General features: G+C 37.9%; 2 protein-coding genes across 4 annotated transcripts in view; one reads left to right on the plus strand and one right to left on the minus strand.

Moving 5' to 3' along the window:
• The window catches only part of LOC132111615 (intersectin-2-like), a 50,413-nt gene extending 36,129 nt beyond the window's left edge, over nucleotides 1–14,284 (minus strand). Inside the window, exons 1-2 of one of the 2 annotated variants that reach the window (XM_059519071.1) lie at nucleotides 14,077–14,284; nucleotides 87–162 (exon numbers count right to left, since the gene is read on the minus strand). In XM_059519071.1, the coding sequence (XP_059375054.1) occupies nucleotides 87–93 (7 nt within the window). In that variant the 5' untranslated portion in view covers nucleotides 94–162; nucleotides 14,077–14,284. The remainder of the gene's footprint in view (nucleotides 1–86; nucleotides 163–14,076) is intronic. The other variant, XM_059519070.1, reaches the window with a different exon arrangement.
• Nucleotides 14,285–16,159: 1,875 nt separating this feature from the next.
• Nucleotides 16,160–21,254, plus strand: part of LOC132111616 (NHS-like protein 1) — a 48,067-nt gene continuing 42,972 nt past the window's right edge. The window contains exon 1 of one of the 2 annotated variants that reach the window (XM_059519073.1): nucleotides 16,160–16,581. In XM_059519073.1, coding sequence (XP_059375056.1) covers nucleotides 16,299–16,581 — 283 coding nt within the window. In that variant the 5' untranslated portion in view covers nucleotides 16,160–16,298. The remainder of the gene's footprint in view (nucleotides 16,582–21,254) is intronic. The other variant, XM_059519075.1, reaches the window with a different exon arrangement.

The following is a 21,254-nucleotide window of genomic DNA, read 5'->3' on the forward strand; positions in this document are numbered from 1 at the left end:
CACACACACACACACACACACAAATCCTGTTGGCAGGGACACGTGGGTAAACACACACACATAGAAATATAAAGCAGAGCTCTTACCATTCATAGCTGCAGGTGGCGGGGATATGAGGAGAGTGGTCCTGATCTCCTCGTCTCAGCTGGCTAGATCAGTCATCTGCACCTCACACACACACACACACACACACACACACACACACACAGAGAGAGAGAGGGAGAGAAGAAATGACCACCCATTAATAATGCAGGCAGAGGAGTGCAGGGCTGTTGCTATCTCCATCCTGCACTCTCAGAGTGAAAGAGAGAGAAGAGGATGTGTAAAGGAGAGGAAGGATGAGAGGGAGGAGATGAGAGCTCTAAACTCCCCATACAAATGTTTTCAACAGAATGTTCGAGTACAAAATCTAAATAAACAGTGACACTGTTACGACACTGTTTATGACTGATTACAACAGTATGCTCCTCCGAATAACATATCAGAAACTGATTTCAAAGCAACCCATGCTTCATCATTATTTTGGGAAGAATTAACACCCTATAAAGTAAAGATGTAAAAAGATTCTAAATTTATGAGATAAGCTCTACATTGACCACCCCATGAAGACAAAATTTGAATTCCACTTTACAAATTTCATATTTGCATGTTTTAGATTTCAAATCTTTATTTCTTAAGTTTTAAAAATTTTAAAATATTGTCGTATTAAACTACTCTTGATGGTTAGAACATGACGAACACTTCACATTTTTTAATTCTTTAGTCATTCTTAAGTCATAAACATAATAAATGTCACTATAGAAAAAAAGTATTTCTAAGTATCTGCATACTCTAATGAGAGATATTATTTTAAATCATGAAGCAGGTTTGTATTCCTGACTTTAATGACATGTATCGTCAACAAAGTTTGCAGTGCAAGCTGCACAATTAATAATAATAATAATTTTGTATTTTTGTCTCTTAGAAATGCACATTTGACAGTAGTTTGAGGTGACTGTAGTAGCAGCTTGAGTCAGGATGCAGATGTAAATTTATGCACATTATCAAAAATAGTGACATCTGTAAAAATTGTAGCAACCTAATTTTTATATGGTGAATTTGAATTATTCTGACTGAGCTTTATTAAAATTAACCACTTGTCTTCCACAGTAACACACATCTAGGTCATGATAACTACAGTTAAAACCACACATATACCACACATATATATAGTTAAAAAAAATTATAATGTATTTAAGGTTTCTAGGTAATGTTATCAGTATCGAAAATACATTTAGTGTAAATGCACAAATTCTTATCTCATTATTCTTATGTCACTATAATACACTATGTAAATAATATAATAAAAGTTGATATGAATATCCCAGATTTCTGTGACAATACCATGGTGCATTTAATGTTACTACAGTAAATCCATGGTAAATTGGTCCACTCCATGGTAAACTCACGCTGCGCTCAAAGCCAATGTGATGCGTTGAAATTAAGACATTTTGTCAGTATTATAAAAACCAAGACATTTGGTCAGTAAGTATTTGTCATCAGTTCAGTTTTTAATCTTCATGGTGATACTCGTTAGCAGGTTTTATTTAGAAAAACAGCTGCCTGCCATTAAAAAAAAAAAAAGCCCTATATGTTTATTTGTTAGAACAGTGAAGGGCTGTATCTTTGTGTCTGTATATCCCTGAGAAACACATCTGAGCAGGCAGGGGGCTGGTAGACGTGATGTAGTCTAATTATACAAGACTGTCCACAGACTAGTCAACTAGTCATTCAGACCACCCACACTTATGAAAATGTGTAGTTTCATACACCACTATTAAGCAGTCGGCCTGGCTAATATATAGACCTACCACTATTCATGACACTCATTTAACAGACCAGTTTTACTGTACGTCACAGCTGTCAGATCTTCAAAACCTGTTACGCAATACGCATAGCAGTAAATACACACTTTAAAAAAATGTGAGAGTTACTGACATGAGGTTATGTGTGGCAGTATCGTGGTAAAGCTGTGGGAGAAGGTCTTTAGGAGGAACAGAATGTAGTCAAACAGGACAAGCTTCCAGAAAAATGCTCGGATAGGGCATACTTGTCATGTTTGTCATATCACTCCATTTTCTCTCATTCTCTCCCCAACTAAACAAACTGGCAGTGCTCGCTGTGGTTTTCTTTTACTCTGAGAGTGACGGACAGAGAGTGATTTGCATATGTTTGGTATGATGCAAGGAAATGATATATAGCCTTTTGATAATTTCATTTAAAGAAATTGTTTATGCTCATCAAGTATGATCAAAAATACAGTAAAAACAGTAGTATTTTGCAGTGGCGGCTCGTCTGGGAAGTAACAGCTTCTCCAAAATTGAGGTGAAAATGAGGACAATATAATGTTATTAAAATTCAAAATTCATTTCAGTTCATGTCTCAGAATGTGTATTTCTTGTTTGTTATTTCACAGTTCTAATACCTTAACGTGAAAGCACTGTTTTTCTATCGCCTATGTGCCGAATCTGCTGATGTAATTACAACCACTAAATGATAGAGAAGGGGATAGGGAGGCTGGGGGAGAGTTGAGCCCTTGTGCTGCCGTTGGTAAAAAAAAAAAAAAGAAAAAAATGAGCCAATCACCATCGAATGTTCACTTACAGCGCCGAGGAGTGTTGAGTAGGCATGGGCCGGTATTAGATTTTGACGGTATGATAACCTTGAGCAAAAATGTCACAGTTTCACGGTATTGTTGTTACAGCTCTGAAATGTGTTATTTTTAAATGACTGGGTAAAAAAAATATATGAACACTTTTTTTTCCCCACTGGACACAATATATTTTGTTTTTGAGCAACATACAGAACATAAGAAACAGTAAAACTAGTTTGTTTCTTTGATTTGTTTCCTAAAAATAAACAAATTAAAGACTGAAATCTTTAACCTAAATCTGTAATTACAGTTATTTAATTTTAGTTATATAACTCCTATCATATCATTTATATAATTTCATATCATTTAGTTATATAATAATAATCATACACATAATTTCAAGTCCAAGTCTGCTTTATTGTCAATTTCCACATGTACAGTACATACAGAGAATCGAAATTGCGTTACTCTCAGACCCCGGTGCATACAGATAACATTAACATTAAAGCCTAAAAAATCTAGATCAAATATAAAATGTAGATACAACTATACAATAAGGGAATGTAAAAAAAAAAATATATAGATATAGTGGTGCAAATCAATGAAGTGAACAACAGTGCAGATAAAAGATATTTAGTGCAAAAAAATCCCTTATTAAAAATATCTTATTAAATCTGATTAAAGTGACAAGTGACAAAAGGCTCAAGAGCAGTTATTTTATTTAATTGATTGATGAGGTAGTGGAATGATGTCAGTTCCATGCTGAATGAGGTAGTGAGCAGACCAATGCTGCACAAAGTGACTAGTGCATGCCATCATATAATTAGTGAGTGTGTGTGTGGGGGGGGGGGGCGGGGGGGTTCATAGTTCAGTGGTGCCTGGGGCAGAAAGAGGGGAGGGGGGGCAAGTTCGGGAGTGAGTTCAGCTTCCTGACAGCCTGGTGGATGAAGCTGTCCTTCAGTCTGCTGGTCCTGGCCTGGAGACTCCGCAGTCTCCTCCCTGATGGTAGCAGGCTGAAGAAGCTGTGTGATGGGTGAGTGGGATCACCTGTGATGCAGAGGGCTTTGCAGGTGAGACTTGTTTCATAAATGTCCTGGAGGGAAGGGAGAAAGACACCAATGATCTTCACAGTGATGCAGCTCGACAGGAAGTAGAAGGTGTATATGATGGGGGTGGGGCTCTCGCTCTCCTCAGTTTGCGGAGGAGGTAGAGACGCTTATTTTTATTTCTTGGCCAGTGCTGCTGTGTTTTCAGTCCAGGAGAGGTCCTCTGTGATGTGCACACCCAGGAACTTGGTGCTTCTCGCCCTCTCCACAGTCGCACCGTTGATGGCCAGAGGAACGTGCTGAGTGTGTGCTCTCCTGAAGTCTACAACAATCTCCTTTGTCTTCTCCACGTTCAGAGAGAGATTGTTGTCATTGCACCACTTGGCCAGGCGGCTCACCTCACTCCTGTAGTTTGTCTCATCTTTGTTGCTTATGAGACCCACCACAGTCGTGTCATCTGCAAACTTAATAAAGAGGTTGGAGTTGTGTGATGGTGTGCAGTCATGGGTCAGCAGAGTGAAGAGGAGGGGGCTCAGCACACATCCTTGGGGGGCCCCCAGTGTTCAGTGTGATGGTGCTGGATGTGTTGCTGCCGACCTGTACTGCCTGAGGTCTTCCAGTCAGAAAGTCCAACAGCCAGTTGCACAGCGAGGTGTTGAGCCCTAGCTGAATCAGTTTGTAAATGAGCTGTTGAGGGATGATTGTGTTGAATGCTGAACTGAAGTCTATGAACAGCATTCTGACATATGAGTCCTTTTTGTCCAGATGTGTGAGTGCTGAGTGGAGGGTAGTGACGATGGCATCATCGGTCGACCGGTTGGACCAATATGCAAACTGCAAGGGGTCCAGGGAGGGGGGGGGGGGGCAGACTTGATGTGGTGCATGACTAGTCGTTCAAAACACTTCACGAGGATGGGGGTAAGTGCAACAGGACGGTAGTCATTGAAGCAGGATGGAGATGGCTTCTTCGGAACTGGAATGATGGTGGTAGTTTTGAAACATGTGGGAACAACAGCCTGAACCAGTGAGATGTTGAAAATGTCTGTGAAGACATCAGTGAGTTCTGCTGCACAGTCTTTCAGTACACGCCCAGGGATGTTGTCAGGACCCGGAGCTTTGCGTGCATTGATCCTGCTGAAGGATCTCCTCACGCTGTCTGAGGTCAGCATCATCACCTGGTCGCCGGGAGGAGGTGGAGTCTTCTGTGCAGTGGTGCTGTTTTGTTGATCAAAGCGAGCAAAGAAGGTGTTCAGCTCGTTAAGCAGAGAGATGTTGCTGTCACAGGTCCGTGGTGGGGGCTTGTAGTCCGTAATGGTCTGTATCCCCTGCCACAGGTTCCTAGTGTCTCTGCTGTCGCTGAATTGATGAGCTTTCCTCCTGGAGTGCTGTCTCTTAGCCTCTCTGATGCCACGGGACAGGTTGGCCCTAGCTGTTCTCAGGCCCACCTCATCTCCAGCTCTGAAGGCAGCGTTCCGTGTCTTCAGGAGTCTGTAGACCTCCCCTGTCATCCATGGCTTCTGGTTGGCCCGGACAGTGATGGTTTTTGTGACCGTTACATCATCAATACACGTGTCTCTGAGTACTCCTGGAGGTCAGTGGTGTTATTGCATGTGGCAGCCTGCTTAAACATGTCCCAGTCAGTTGTGTTGAAGCAGTCTCGAAGAACCTCTGATGATCCTTCTGGCCACACTTTAATCTGTTTGTAAACTGGTTTGGCGACTTTAATGAGCGGTCTGTATGCAGGCATTAGCATAACAGTGATGTGGTCTGAGGCTCCGAGGTGGGGGAGGGGGAGGGCTTTGTAAGCTCCTCTCTGTGTGGTGTAAACAAAGTCCAAATTGTTATTACCTCGTGTTGGAAAGTTAATGTGTTGGTGTATTTTTGGAAACACACTCTTAAGGTCAGCATGGTTGAAATCCCCAGCTATGATGAGAAAAGCATCGGGGTGTGCTGTCTGCTGCTCACTGTTGTTCTGGTACAGTTCATTTAGTGCGTCGTTCCTGTTGCTGATGATGTTGAATGGGGGAATGTACACCGAAATGAGCAGTATAGCAGTATATTCCCTCGGCAGATAGAACGGCCGGCACTTAACAATCATAAACTCCACCAGGGGTGAGCAGTGTTTGCAGATCGCAAACGCGTCATTGACGTAAACACAAAGCCCGCCGCCGCGGGTTTTTCCTCCTGCGATGAGAGCTCTGTCCGCTCGATAGCACGTCAGCTGGTCGAGCTGAATAACGCAGTCTGGAACGCTGTTGCTGAGCCATGTTTCCGTGAACACAAAAACACAACAGTCTCTTACAGTCCTCTGAGTTGAGCGTAGTAATCGGATGTAGTCCAGTTTTTTGTCCAATGAGTGTACGTTAGCCAGTACGATTGTGGGGATAGATGGCTTGTGTGGGTTAGCCGTTAGCCTAGCCCGACTACCTCTGCGCTTACCCCTCTTCTGCTTCTGCTTTCTCTCACACTGCTTGTGGCGCCTCCGCTGTGGGCGAGATGCAGTAGTGGGGGTCGGTGATGGTGAAGGCCTCCGTAGCAGACCGAGATCCCGCAGCTGTTCCGCGTGCGCAGAGTTTAACTGTAAAAATGCGGTTCTGCCGACATCGAGCAGAAACTCACGACTGTATTTGCGCTTACAGACAGGTAGACACGACGATAATGTACAAAAACACTGCGACTCTCAAGACAAAAAACACGAAAACACTGTTCTGTTGGGACAGAGAGAAGCCGCTGCGTGTGGACGCGCCGCCATCTTGGTTTCTGATTTTGATTGAATAATAAGCCATTTTGAACAAAAACAGAATGTTCTGACAAGCTTTGTGAAATTATACCATGTAAACTTTTCAGAAGACAGTCAGCTTCCCTCAGAAACACATTCTTATAAACCCCCCAAATCAATATTGATGATTTTCTTTCAATAGTTCATGCATCATGAACAGTGAGTGATCTGCCTGCTACAGTATTTTTCTCTGTGAGTCCGTCTTCAGCGTCTCTGGCCTGTGTTAACAGGCATTAATAGACTTCATATTAATCACATAAATGACAAATGCGCCACTTGAGTGACAGGTGGATTGCCGCTGCTGTCACTGCCGTCGAGCTAGTTGGGCGTGGCTTCAGCAACCAGCTCCCGCCTTATTGCGGGCACGAGAGTTCTGCCCTTAATTATGCAGAACTTTAAGGCTTAATATAATTTAGACGGAACAGTTGTCATGAAGGGCAAAAATATCTATATAGACCAAAATACATTTTTGCACTGATAATGTAATGTACCAAGTACATATGAGTAGCGATATTGAATATTTGATCACCGACAGATTTACCAAGCTGTCATTCAAACAGTATATATACAAATTAAAATTAAAAGGAGCTAGAACACGACTAAGCTGGATGTAGGCTACAGCGGTCGTCTTAATTAAATAGCACAACAGGAAGCTCTCTTTTAACACAGACTTTTAAGAAGGGATGGATGTTTGCTTCAAGTGATAAGACAGGTAAGTGAAGTTATATTATCTTGCTGTATGTGTCATTCTCTTTAATGAGAATATTACTACATTTAAGTTAGAAGCTGCAGGCACTGCTTGTCTATAGAGTCAAAGGGAAATCACTCAAAACTGCGGTGTTCCTGAGAGCTTCGAGAGACCAATGGTATTTCATTGTGGCTTGGCTTTGCATGTTATTTGCACCTGGGTCAAATTTTGCATCGCCTGATCTATAGCACATTTGAGCGATTTAATATGGAAACAAAGCATTTATTGCCACTATATTATCATTTACTTGTCAATGACCAATTTAAGTAACACGTACTGTATGAATTATTTGGAAATACTGAAGCACAGACAAAGCACAATGAAATCGTGTCATCCTGCTTTCACTCACTGTTAATGGCGTATATGATGTGAGAGCTGCAAAGATAAAGTGTGTGAGGTCATAGCTGGGCATGTCCCACAACCTCCAGCCTCCACCCTGTGTGTGATTTAACAGCCACAAAAGGACCGTAGGCAGTGGATAGAAATTATAAACGAAACAGGATGTCTAAACGTCACAAACAATGTTGTACAAATACTCTGGACCCACAGCCTTGTGGTTGGAGAGGGCACATTAGCCACATTAAAACCAACAAACGCCATCTGTGTGTCAGACCCTTGTCACTGAATTCTCAGTTCTCGTAAAATGAAAGCATTAATTGTAGAAGAGGGTGTAGAGCTTTGATCATGAAAATAAAGTAAACCAAAAAACATCCCTGGCAATATTACCAGAGATGCTGATGGGCCATATGCTCCATAGGCATATTGTCGGCCTGTGAAATTGCCGATACACAATATTATCATGCTAATTTATTTAATTATTTACTTACATTCATAGCTGGAGAATAAATCTACTTCAGAGTCAGGCTAAAAGAAGCCTAATGTTAGTGTAACCTATTAACTACACATTATATCTTTTTAGCCATGTAACATAATGTTAACGTTTGAGGTTTCTGAATTTGTATTTAACAATTTAATAAAAAGTTACTATTTATATTGCTTGGGTTTCCTCGGTTATACAGCAGCTACAGAAAACGAGCAAGGAAAATTTACATCAAAGAACATCACTGACTTCAATCTAGAGTGAGTTTATGTGCTTAAAAAAAACCCTCCCATTATAATCAGTGAAGCAGTCTACACTGTAAAAATCTCTTGTATTGCATGTACATCTGCACTTCGTTGTTTATGATAAGAGAATTCACGAAAGAGCAGAATTCAGTCAGCAATTCAGTCACTCAACAACAAAACTCAGGTGTTTCAGCGATGACTCATCTGAACTCTTCTGATTGGCCATTGCATTCATTAACTCAACAGCCTCATGTGTGATTGGTTATAACTTGCAACAGTGTAAAAACACATACAAAGAAATTTTATGGAACAAATAAGTCCTAATATTAATTTGATAATTCTAGCATGATAATAATATGAATAATATGAATAATAATAATAATTATTGTTGTGTGTTCACACCGCCGCCGTCGAGAGAGTCAAAAATAGCTCTTGGCGCACCGCTACTAGCGCAGACACCTTGGTCCACGTATCATTTTTATTACATTTTTTATGTTCCTGTACGCAAACAGGGACACATCATAGATTATTGCAAACCCGCAGCAATAATCAACCTGTCCTATATTTTGCTTGAGAACTAATGTGTTCGGAGCTGCATTCTCTGGAAACCTCTCAAGCGGTGGACCGCGTCTTAGCTCATTACCATAAAGTTGCCCTGATTTCAACCCTCCTCGACTTTCTCAACGGCCAAGTCGCGCCACGTCGCTTCTCGCCGCTGCTCGATACCGACTCACATTGAAAATGAATGACTTCCGGCCACTTTGACGCTCTTGACGGTGGCGGTGTGAACACACAGTTACTGTCTTGATATCGTCAAAGGCATCAGCAACAGGCAATATTTCTAATTATCGTTGATACACTATACTATCATCTATCGGCCAGAGAGCTGCACGGGTCCGATTTTGTAAATCCGCACCCGCCCGTACCCGCAGTGCTTAAAATCGCATCCGACCCGTTTTCCAACAGCAGCACTAATTAAAATCCGCACCCGACCCGCACCCGAAATCAAATCAGTTAAGCCAATCACATTAGACACACTTTTTTCGAATTTTATTGCCAGGTCATACAGAAGTTATTCATGGAAAACTCTTTAAAAGATATTTGTTTTTTATACATTTTATCTTAATTTTGATCAATGTTTTATCAATCAATTGCCCGTATTTAATAAATAAGGAGCAAATATATAGCAGACAATGTAATAACCTTAGTGTAATTGACAGAATTACAAAAAAATATTTTGCTACCTAAAAGTTAAATATTTTTTGTGTCACGCATGCATGCATGTCTATTTCCCTCATATTAAATATAAAACGCATGTGGACTGATATTTTTCAAATGCCTGGACTCCTTTATTATAACTATCCTTTATTACCTATATAAACAGACGTTTCAATATATTGGTATTAAATGCATTTTCTGAGAATTTATATTTCGTTTTTACTGCAAATGTTGAAATACGTGCTCTTTGGTCCATCAGTGCTTGAGTCACTGATCACATTAGAAAAAAATATCTCATAATAAAATACAAAATTGACTGATTTATGAATGTATATGCATAGTTCTCATCAGTCGGAAATACAGATAAACGCTTTCATTTGTTGTATTTTTGATCCTGAAAGAAAACAGAACAACAAAAGAGCGAATCATACCACCGTCTGAGGTTGTGCTTCAAGTCGAACGCACCCATTTTTAAATCGTTCACAGCTGAGCATCGCGAGAGGCGGATCTGCGACAGAGCACACATGTGAATGAGCTGCACAAAGTCATTTTCAGATGCAATAGAAAAAAAAAACAACCCTGGATAGCCTAGATTAGGCCCATATTCACAAATGTGTTAGCTATGGAATGAAATATCTTATATTCCGATTGTCAAATATATGCAAGTGGAAGTGTATTGTTGTTTAAACACCTTTATAACGATCGCATTAGTTGAGCTGTATGCGCAATATAATTTTATGACACAAATTTTGAAATAGGCTTAAATCAAACACATTTTAATTCAGATTCTGTGTATATATATATATATATATATATGTGTATGTATGTATATATATATGCATGTATATATATATATACAACCCGAACTCCGGAAAAGTTGGGACGTTTTTTAAATTTTAATAAAATGAAAACTAAAAGACTTTCAAATCACATGAGCCAATATTTTATTCACAATAGAACATAGATAACATAGCAAATGTTTAAACTGAGAAAGTTTACAATTTTATGCACAAAATGAGCTCATTTCAATTTTGATTTCTGCTACAGGTCTCAAAATAGTTGGTTTCGGGGCATGTTTACCATGGTGTAGCATCTCCTTTTCTTTTCAAAACAGTTTGAAGACGTCTGGGCATTGAGGCTATGAGTTGCTGGAGTTTTGCTGTTGGAATTTGGTCCCATTCTTGCCTTATATAGATTTCCAGCTGCTGAAGAGTTCGTGGTCGTCTTTGACGTATTTTTCGTTTTAATGATGCGCCAAATGTTCTCTATAGGTGAAAGATCTGGACTGCAGGCAGGCCAGGTTAGCACCCGGACTCTTCTACGACGAAGCCATGCTGTTGTTATAGCTGCAGTATGTGGTTTTGCATTGTCCTGCTGAAATAAACAAGGCCTTCCCTGAAATAGACGTTGTTTGGAGGGAAGGATATGTTGCTCTAAAACCTTTATATACCTTTCAGCATTCACAGAGCCTTCCAAAACATGCAAGCTGCCCATACCGTATGCACTTATGCACCCCCATACCATCAGAGATGCTGGCTTTTGAACTGAACGCTGATAACATGCTGGAAGGTCTCCCTCCTCTTTAGCCCGGAGGACACGGCGTCCGTGATTTCCAACAAGAATGTCAAATTTGGACTCGTCTGACCATAAAACACTATTCCACTTTGAAATAGTCAATTTTAAATGAGCCTTGGCCCACAGGACACGACGGCGCTTCTGGACCATGTTCACATATGGCTTCCTTTTTGCATGATAGAGCTTTAGTTGGCATCTGCTGATGGCACGGCGGATTGTGTTTACCGACAGTGGTTTCTGAAAGTATTCCTGGGCCCATTTAGTAATGTCATTGACACAATCATGCCGATGAGTGATGCAGTGTCGTCTGAGAGCCCGAAGACCACGGGCATCCAATAAAGGTCTCCGGCCTTGTCCCTTACGCACAGAGATTTCTCCAGTTTCTCTGAATCTTTTGATGATGTTATGCACTGTAGATGATGAGATTTACAAAGCCTTTGCAATTTGACGTTGAGGAACATTGTTTTTAAAGTTTTCCACAATTTTTTTACGCAGTCTTTCACAGATTGGAGAGCCTCTGCCCATCTTTACTTCTGAGAGACTCTGCTTCTCTAAGACAAAGCTTTTATAGCTAATCATGTTACAGACCTGATATCAATTAACTTAATTAATCACTAGATGTTCTCCCAGCTAAATCTTTTCAAAACTGCTTGCTTTTTTAGCCATTTGTTGCCCCCGTGCCAACTTTTTTGAGACCTGTAGCAGGCATTAAATTTTAAATGAGCTAATTAAGTGGATAAAAGTGTAAAATTTCTCAGTTTAAACATTTGCTACGTTATCTATGTTCTATTGTGAATAAAATATTGGCTCATGTGATTTGAAATTCCTTTAGTTTTCATTTTATTAAAATTTAAAAAACGTCCCAACTTTTCCGGAATTCGGGTTGTATATATATATATATATATATATATATATATATATATAAACGGAAAACAAAAACAACGGGGAAAAAACAGCTGGCTGATCTTTTACGTCTGTTAACTAATGACTCATGCAGCCGTTCGCGCGGTTGTGATTTTTTTTAAGTGGAACGTAGGCATATTTTTACGTTTGCACGTGACTGTTTTGAACCCGTGTTTAGACCCGTATTTCCCCTGTGTCCGACCCGACCCCGTATCCGACACAGTTGGATATTTTTCACCCGTTTCAGCCAAATTTGCGGGTCACCCGCGGGTACCCGAACCCGTGCAGGACTCTTCTATCGGCACAACCCTAGAGGTTGTTACTGATTTCATTACCATATACGGTTATATTTGTTTTACTTAATTTTAGCTATTTGCCAATTTATGTCATTTTATTTCATTAATGTATTATTTACTAATGACTAGAATGTAATCCCTTTATATCTTTTCGACAGATTTCAAGCACCCAGAGTTCTTCCAGATTCTGAGATATGTTGTCTGATGGTTGTCTTTTTGTACAGAAGGTCATGCAGGTCACATCAGTAGAGGCTTAAACAGCCAGATACAGCATATACACTGTGGATAAACATCACACCATCACTGGACCTTCTTAAAGATATGATGGATTCTTGCTGGTGCAGTTGTTTTACTTTACCAGCCAACATTTTTCTGGCTGTACAAAGTATGATAAAAGAGAAAGCCATGTTAGCCAGTTTTATTTTAGTACATGTATATTTTAGTGATATATATTTATATTTTCAGTTTTAATTTTAATTATCATGTGCTTTTGCCATTTTAATGAGTTCTTGTTTTAATATATATATATATATATATATATATATATATATATATATATATATATATATATTTCAGTTATCAAAAACATCACTGTTTTATATGTGCCAGAATAAAATATTTTTTTTGTTTTTGTTTTCATTAACGGTTCAAATGTCATACAATGCAAACATCTGAAGCTATCAACATTATTAGATGTAATTTTTGCAGTTTCAACAAATCTTAATCTATGCTAGTGAGCAAGATACCCTTAGCTTAGTGTTTCATTCTACAATCGGTACAATCAGTAGTATATAATGTTCAGTACAGCACCAAAGATAATCATGAACAATACGCATGATGCATAAGATCTTGAACAACTATCTATGCTGCACATTCCATTTCTAACATGCCATATGAATTGGCAGTTTGTTACATAAGCACTTATTATGTGGTTAATGGAGTACGTCTGTGACCATTCACCTGAGAATAATGTCATTATGGTTTGATAAGTCTATCTCATTCACTGACCCAGAGTCTGCAAGGACTTCCTTAAAGACTGAAAATGAATCAACTACATTTCTAATAAATCTAAAAGAGCCTTAATTTCAAAAGCACAACTTTTACAATGTTACAGAGTAGAGCTACAGCATGTTATTAAACCATTTTGTTCTTAGAAAGGCCTCCAACTGATCAATATGTTTTATATAACAAAAAAAGAGGGCAAACCAATAGGAAACCAGTGAAAAGATCATGGGCCCTGATGGCCAAAAATGCTGACTATGTAGGTGCAAGGCATTACATTTTGAAACACAGCCATCATAATCATCATCATCTATTAAATTATGTTAGGGCAATTATTCATTCAAGTATGAATCTCTGTAGCATTATAAAAACTAATACAAAAGCGAATAAATCTCACATTAAAGTGACATTGAGCACTACTTAGAGTGCTTCATATGTGAGGGTGAAAGGCAGGGTTTCTTCACACAAACCCGTCTGGCAGGTTTGTGTGAAGAAAGTATGTTTGAAAGCACTTTGAATCGGGTCTTTAACATTAAATGACACATATGGCTCACAATGAGTTCTAATATTTGTAATATGAAGCTCTGGTGGACATTAAAGAGTCTGAAACTGGACACTTTTTCCAACTCATCACACAACTACTACTAAAAAAAGAAAAAAAAAACACCAGAAAATGTTCGACATGTAGCATAAACAGCATGTACATGATACGTTCTGTAACTATGTTCGAACTAACTATAAAGTGTGATTAAAGCATATAACATTAAAATGAGCAGATATTTGAGCAGTATCACAGGAGGTAGGCTACTCACATTACACCAAAGCATTATTGACTTTGCGAAATCTTCTGGGAGGAAAACATATCCTTTTCCATTGTCGTCTGAATTAACGTGATGACAGTCGGCTTTCAGGGTTCCTTTAAAGAATTTCTGCAGTGTTTTATTGAGAATCTTTGACAACCTGTTGCTGTACGGCGCTGTCAGACAAACAACATGGCTGACGACGGACGTGCGTGAGCCTTTAAGAGCTGATGGGAGGGGCTGATGGGAGTGTGTTTCAATGCAGTGCTGCTGCCCCCTCACTATCTACACAGTATCACACTCAATCTATGCGAGTAATCTATCTATCTATCTATCTATCTATCTATCTATCTATCTATCTATCTATCTATCTATCTATACAAAAGAATAAAATCTTTATTGCCACACAACTCGGCCCCTGAATTAATGTAGGTATATACATCTAGCTCATTTGTAATTGCTAAATAAATGCTTATTTCAAGATAATATTGGCCTTATGGGAAAAAGAGCAGACATTCCATCCTCAATTACTAAATATCATTGTTTTACAGAAATATAGCCTATTTTACATTCAAATTTCTTACATAACCAAAACTTAAGAAATATCACTTTCAATATCTAAATATGGATTGTACACTATATATATATATATTTTTTTTTCCCAGTGCAAATTAAGTTATGGAAAAGAAAATACGTTAAAATGGGCATGGATGTATTACATCTTCATTGTACATATTACTTTTATTAAACATAAACCTTAAACCTACATAAAAAAGTAACTTTGATAGCAACAAAAAGACTTACGTCTCATGAATATATATATATATATATATATATATATATATATATATATATATATATATATATATATATATATATATATATATATATATATATATATATATATACAGTCCAGACCAAAAGTTTGGACACACCTTCTCATTCAAAGAGTTTTCTTTATTTTCATGACTATGAAAATTGTAGAGTCACACTGAAGGTATCAAGGGCTATTTGACCAAGAAGGAGAGTGATGGGGTACTGTGCCAGATGACCTGGCCTCCACAGTCACCGGACCTGAACCCAATCGAGATGGTTTAGGGGTGAGCTGGACCGCAGACAGAAGGCAAAAGGGCCAACAAGTGTTAAGCATCTCTCGGGGAACTCCTTCAAGACTGTTGGAAGACCATTTCAGGTGACTACCTCTTGAAGCTCATCAAGAGAATGCCAAGAGTGTGCAAAGCAGTAATCAAAGCAAAAGGTGGCTACTCTGAAGAACCTAGAATATGACATATTTTCAGTTGTTTCACACTTTTTTTTTATGTATATAATTCCACATTTGTTAAATCATAGTTTTGATGCCTTCAGTGTGGATCTACAATTTTCATAAAGTCATGAAATATATATATATATATATATATATATATATATATATATATATATATATATATATATATATATATATATATATATATATATATATATATATATATATATATATATATATATACTCTGTAAAACAAAGTATTAATGAACTTGAGAAAAGCAAAGCAAAGCAAAGAAAAGCAAAGAAAAGAAAAGAAAAGAAAAGAAAAGAAAAGAAAAGAAAAGAAAAGAAAAGAAAATAATTTTTTGTTTTAAATCCAATGCCACACGAGGGCGCACTTTACCAGTATAATATTATACATTTCCAACTAGGTTTCCCAGTGAAACACTTTACTGTAATATTTTAGTCTTTAAGTGTGCTTCCTGTGAAGTGACATATCTATGACTTATCTCTGTGAAGGTAAAAGTATGCACAAATGGCTAACTTGTCTCTTGGAGCATCATCAGTTTGGGCAAATGTCAGAGATTCGTCTCTCCTGATTTCATTAGAAAAATAAACTCATGCATAAAAAATTATAACTGCGGGGGGGAAAGCAATTGCACATTAACAGCTTAAAGTACTGCCAGTGTTATGCTTAAGTTATCTGAAGCTGGGACGAGATCCTCAGTCCTGCTCATACTCCAGATCCTGATATTACTCCAGATTCCGGGGCTTGAGTTTGTCCTGATAACCGAGCCTCCAGAAGAAAGTTTAAGAAAGCGCTCTACCAGAAGAATAAGGGCAGGATCCTTTGAATAATGAGGCGGTATGTCAGGAGGTTTGCAGAACAGGTTAAGACACCTGAATGGACAACAACACTTGACGCTTCTAAAAAATAAGTGGACTAATTGCAATATAACAAACATAAAAAATGCCGTTTCATAATAGCATAGTGGAGCCCCTGAGCCTGGGCAGAATTAACAGAGAACGACTGGTTAAGGATGATGTTTTTTCTTCCATGGATGCTGTGAATTGTCAAACTTTGATCAACATCCTCCGTCAGCTGTCCGATCTGTCGCGGCTCGCCAGCAGCATGTTTGCGGAGATCCAGACTGAATCAGCGCTGCTCGTCAGTAAAGCATCTGCGCTACAGCACAGGCTGGATTCACTGCAGGACACTGTGCGACATCTCAACCACAAGAGGACCACAAGCTGTGAGTTCTTTACCTTCATGGATTCAACCACAATGTGCCAAGCATATTTCTTAAAACTAACAAACATTTATTCTTTTATGTTATATTAGGCTTACTTACTTTTATATTAGTAAGTAACCCAAAAGTGATTTTAGATCACTATGCATCGATTAGATTAACTATTTATGAGTTACTAGGAGGCATACTTATTCAGAATGCGACTGGAATCGATTCTGTGGAATAGCTAATTATATTTGTAACTAAAAAATAAGTACTAGTACACCATAAAAAAAAATGTAAATAAAAAATTATTGAAGTACATTTTACCAAAAAAAATATATATATATTTCAGTCTTTCTGCTTCCAAATTTCATGTTATGTGTTACATTCTTTGTGATTAGTTGTGCATTTTACTAGCAGTTTCTGAGTGAAAACAATTTAGCCATAGAATTCAGTGGCAAAACTGAGCAATTTATTACCGATAGCAATGGAATAGTTACCTGTTAGTAGCCTAGTGACTGATTGAATATAGTTGCTACATAGTGTAATAATTAGTATTTACTGAACACTTAATTAAAATAAGTACTATTAAGATAAAATATGAGCTAGTTAATTATAGGAATAAATGTTCAAATGGCTTGCCATAACAGCAGCTCATGATTCCAGATCATTAATTCCAAATTCCTTTGGATGCTTGGCTTTGTCTGGATGTGGAATTCCTATTAGGCTTGTGCTGTGATGCACTTTTCTCATGGCACCTGTGGTCATCCGCCACTTTTCACTCTATGTTTGTGAACTGCAACTCCAATTAGGACATAAATAAATAGAGGTTTTTGGGACAAACTACTGTGCCATGCAGTAATAATGGTTGGCAAACCATTTGTTGAGGTCTTCTGGGTTTTCTTTCACCATTAAATACTTTATGCATCATGAGTTTTTAGTCATGATTAATTATTTTGGAATGTAATCAGGATTTGTTCAAGATGGCAGAGATGAATCCTCTTTATACCTTTTTCTCTGCATGCATATATTTCTGTGTATCTTCATGGTCGTTATGTTGCACTTTCTGTTCAGCGATTCCCTGCGATGCTTTCACCTCCAAAGAAAACAATGGGTGTTTTCACTGGCTCTACCTCCTGAACTAAGCCCAGAGTAAGGTGAGTGGAGTGCAGGAAGCAAAGCATGAGTGAATACATGTGTGCTCCAGACATTCAGCCCTGGATAATATATTAAAAAGGTACTAAGAATAAGAAAGAGAATGATTCTTTGTCTGCTGCATGCTATGGAATGGAATCTACAGACACTGGACACCATGGAAATAAAAGTCAAATGATCAGAGTAGTGAGTTTGCTTGCCAGTCAAGCACACCAACACCATGGTCATTTAACCAATTTTGGTGCTTTTGGCGGTGTGGGCAGGTGCCAAATCCTGCTGGAAAATTAAATAAACATCTTCAAAAAGCTGGTAAGTGGAAGGAAGCAAGAAGTGCTCCAAAATTTCTTGGTAAACGGGTGCAGTAACTTTAGTTTTCAAAAAACACAATGGACCAACACCAGCAGATGACATTGCACCCCAAATCATCACAGACTGGACTTCAAGCAACTTGGTCTATGAGCTTTTTTACCCTTCCTCCAGACTCCAGGACCTTGGTTTCCAAATGAAATACAAAACGTGCTCTCATCTGAAAAGAGGACTTTGGGCCACTGGGCAACAGTCCAGTTCTTCTTCTCCTTAGCCCAGGTAAGACGCCTCTGATGTTGTCTATGGTTCAGGAGTGGCTTAACAAGAGGAATATGACAACTGTAGCCAAATTCCTTGACATGTCTGTGTGTGTGGCTCTTGATGCCTTGACCCCAGCCTCAGTCCATTCCTTGTGAAGTTCACTCAAATTCTTGAATCGATTTTGTTTGACAATCCTCATAAGTCTGCGGTCCTCTCGGTTGGTTGTGTATCTTTTTCTTCCACACTTTTTCTTTCCACTCAACATTCTGTTAACATGCTTGGATACAGCACTCTGTGAACAGCCAGCTTCTTTGGCAATGAATGTTTGTGGTTGACCCTCCTTGTGAAGGGAGTCAATGATTGTCTTCTGGACAACTGTCAGATCAGCAGTCTTCTCCATGATTGTGTAGCCTAGTGAACTGAGAGACCATTTTGAAGGCTCAGGAAACCTTTGCAGGAGTTTTGAGTTAATTAGCTGATTGGCATGTAAGCATATTCTAATTTGTTGATATAGTGAATTGGTGGGTTTTTGTTAAATGTGAGCCAAAATTATCACAATTAAAAGAACCAAAGACTTAAACTACTTCAGTCTGTGTGCACTGAATTTATTTAATACATGAGTTTCACAATTTGAGTTGAATTACTGAAATAAATTAACTTTTCCATGACATTCTAATTTACTGAGATGCACCTGTATTTAATAATTGGTTTGTATTGGATATACATGTAAATATGTTTTTTTTACATAGATTGGTATTTTATTGTGTCTTTTTCTTTTTGTACTATAAATAAATTAGGTTTCCATCCATTGCTTTATTTTATATATATTTTTATATTTATATTAATAAATATAAATAAAAAAATATTTTATAGTCTTTGCAAAATGTATTCTTATGTGCACATTTTTTTTTTTTTAAATAATGGAAATTTAGCATGAAAATGTTTGTAGCCCATTGTCCTTCCATAATGAGACATATTTCATAAATCAAATTAAATGTATAATGAGGGGGAAAAAGTAGTCTGAGACTTGATTTTTTTAACTGGAAATTAGTTGGATCTTGAAAAATATATGGTTAAAGGCAAGGATGCAACAAAATACAAAACATAGAAGTTTAAGAATCAATTAAGGTAAAATAAATAAATAAATAACAATATTGATTGACCATTATTCTGAATGGGACATGTCTCCCTCAATGTCCATCAAAAAAAGAAAGTTGTTTCAAGGAAGAAGTTGTTTCATTTTAATTAAAGAGTAAATGCATGTATCAGTATCTGTTATACTGATTTGTGTTCAGACCAGGGTGAATGGGTTTGTTATAATCCAGAAAGGAATTTGACATTGTGCACAAACAGGACTTTTTCAACACATCAGCTCCCCGTATTTGTTTTGTTCTAACAATATATAAACCATACAGGCATTTTTTGACTGTATGGAATCCAGCTGTTATATTCCTACTCCTCCCTCCTTCCCTCAGAGAGCAACTCCAGCCCATTCCTCATAGTTCATCTGCAGGGGGAAAGCATGTCGAAACCAGATGTTGGTCCAGCCTTTTAAAGTCTAACAATGACACTGTGTTTTTAACATAGCCAGATGGATGCACACCCTCTTTCTTTGTCTATTTGTGATATATTTCCTTCACTATAATTGGGGAAATGTCTTTTTTCCCATTCTTTGTGTGCTCATATTCTTTTCAAGTTGCTTTTCCTTTTTCCTACTCTTTATCTGCAAACAGAATGGATATTGACCTGTTGTATTTTTATTTTATGCTCAGCTAGGCAACAATTAAATAAGAGCAGAGAGCTGTAACCCTGGTGAATGAATCTATTCAAATCAATGAAAATCTGGCATCAATCCATATTGAAGGAAATACGGACTGTTGCAAGCTAAGATATTAAATCTGGCCTGCAGAAGGTTGAATGCTTATTTCAAAGTGGTCTGACCAAAATACTGGATATTTATCCAACAAATAGCCCATAGTTGTATCAGGATTTTTTTTTTTTTTTTTTAATATTTTGGATTTTATTTACAAACATCAAGTTAATGTGTACGTTTGAAGTTCAAGGCTGAAGTTATTTGGTGCAAAACAAATACACAGTTCCTGCAAACTATTTAACTGCACTCATACGCAGATTATGAAATTACTTGATCTTTATTATTACCATTTTACTATGCAAATAAATAAATGCTAATTATTATAATTTTTGTAAGACAAGGAGAAAAACTTTTGCAGTTTATTTAGCTCTGTTGAGTGTTTTTTTTCTGCTCATGACTGAAATACAACTTGTGATCACTCTGCTGTCTGTCTCATATGGGAAAGCTTTGCACTCTTGACTGTTGTGACATCATGTTGTTTAGACAGATGTGTCACATATCTCTGGCAACCAGATAATAGATGTCTCACTGGAACTTCTGTAAAGTCATTCTTGGTGGAACTTGGTTGGCTTTTTTTATTTCATGACAGATTTATATGGACCCACTGTACTTACTGTATTTCCTTTCTGCAAGTTGATGTTGGGAAATGGTTCTGTGTGTAACGTTAGTGAGTTATGTAAATGGAAGCAGAGGGCTTTGTATTTAAGCACCATTTACTAATATTCCTTTTTAATCCAATTCTGGGTTTATGATAGAACTGTGTTAGTAAACTTGACACTGAGTCCACTATCAAGCTTCTGTGATATGAGAGAGAATTTCATGAAGCCTACTCTGTTGAAAAATCTAAAAAACAAAAGCAAAACAAAAAACAGCATATGTTGGTTAGGTATGTTTTGAAGCATGGCAGCTGGTTTGAGCTGGTTTAAGCTGGTCCTTAGTTAGCTCATGACCAATTAAGGTACAGCTGTAAGTGTGAAACAAAAAAAAGTTTCCATTGCAGTTTTGTGAAATATACCTTTTGCAAATTGCCTGAAAACACCTCATGCAAGCGTAAAAAGTTTTTGTGAAGTTGGCGTGATCCCAATGGACATATTTTTGA

Source organism: Carassius carassius, chromosome 31 (assembly GCF_963082965.1).
Source record: "Carassius carassius chromosome 31, fCarCar2.1, whole genome shotgun sequence".
NCBI classification, from domain to species: Eukaryota; Metazoa; Chordata; class Actinopteri; order Cypriniformes; family Cyprinidae; genus Carassius; species Carassius carassius.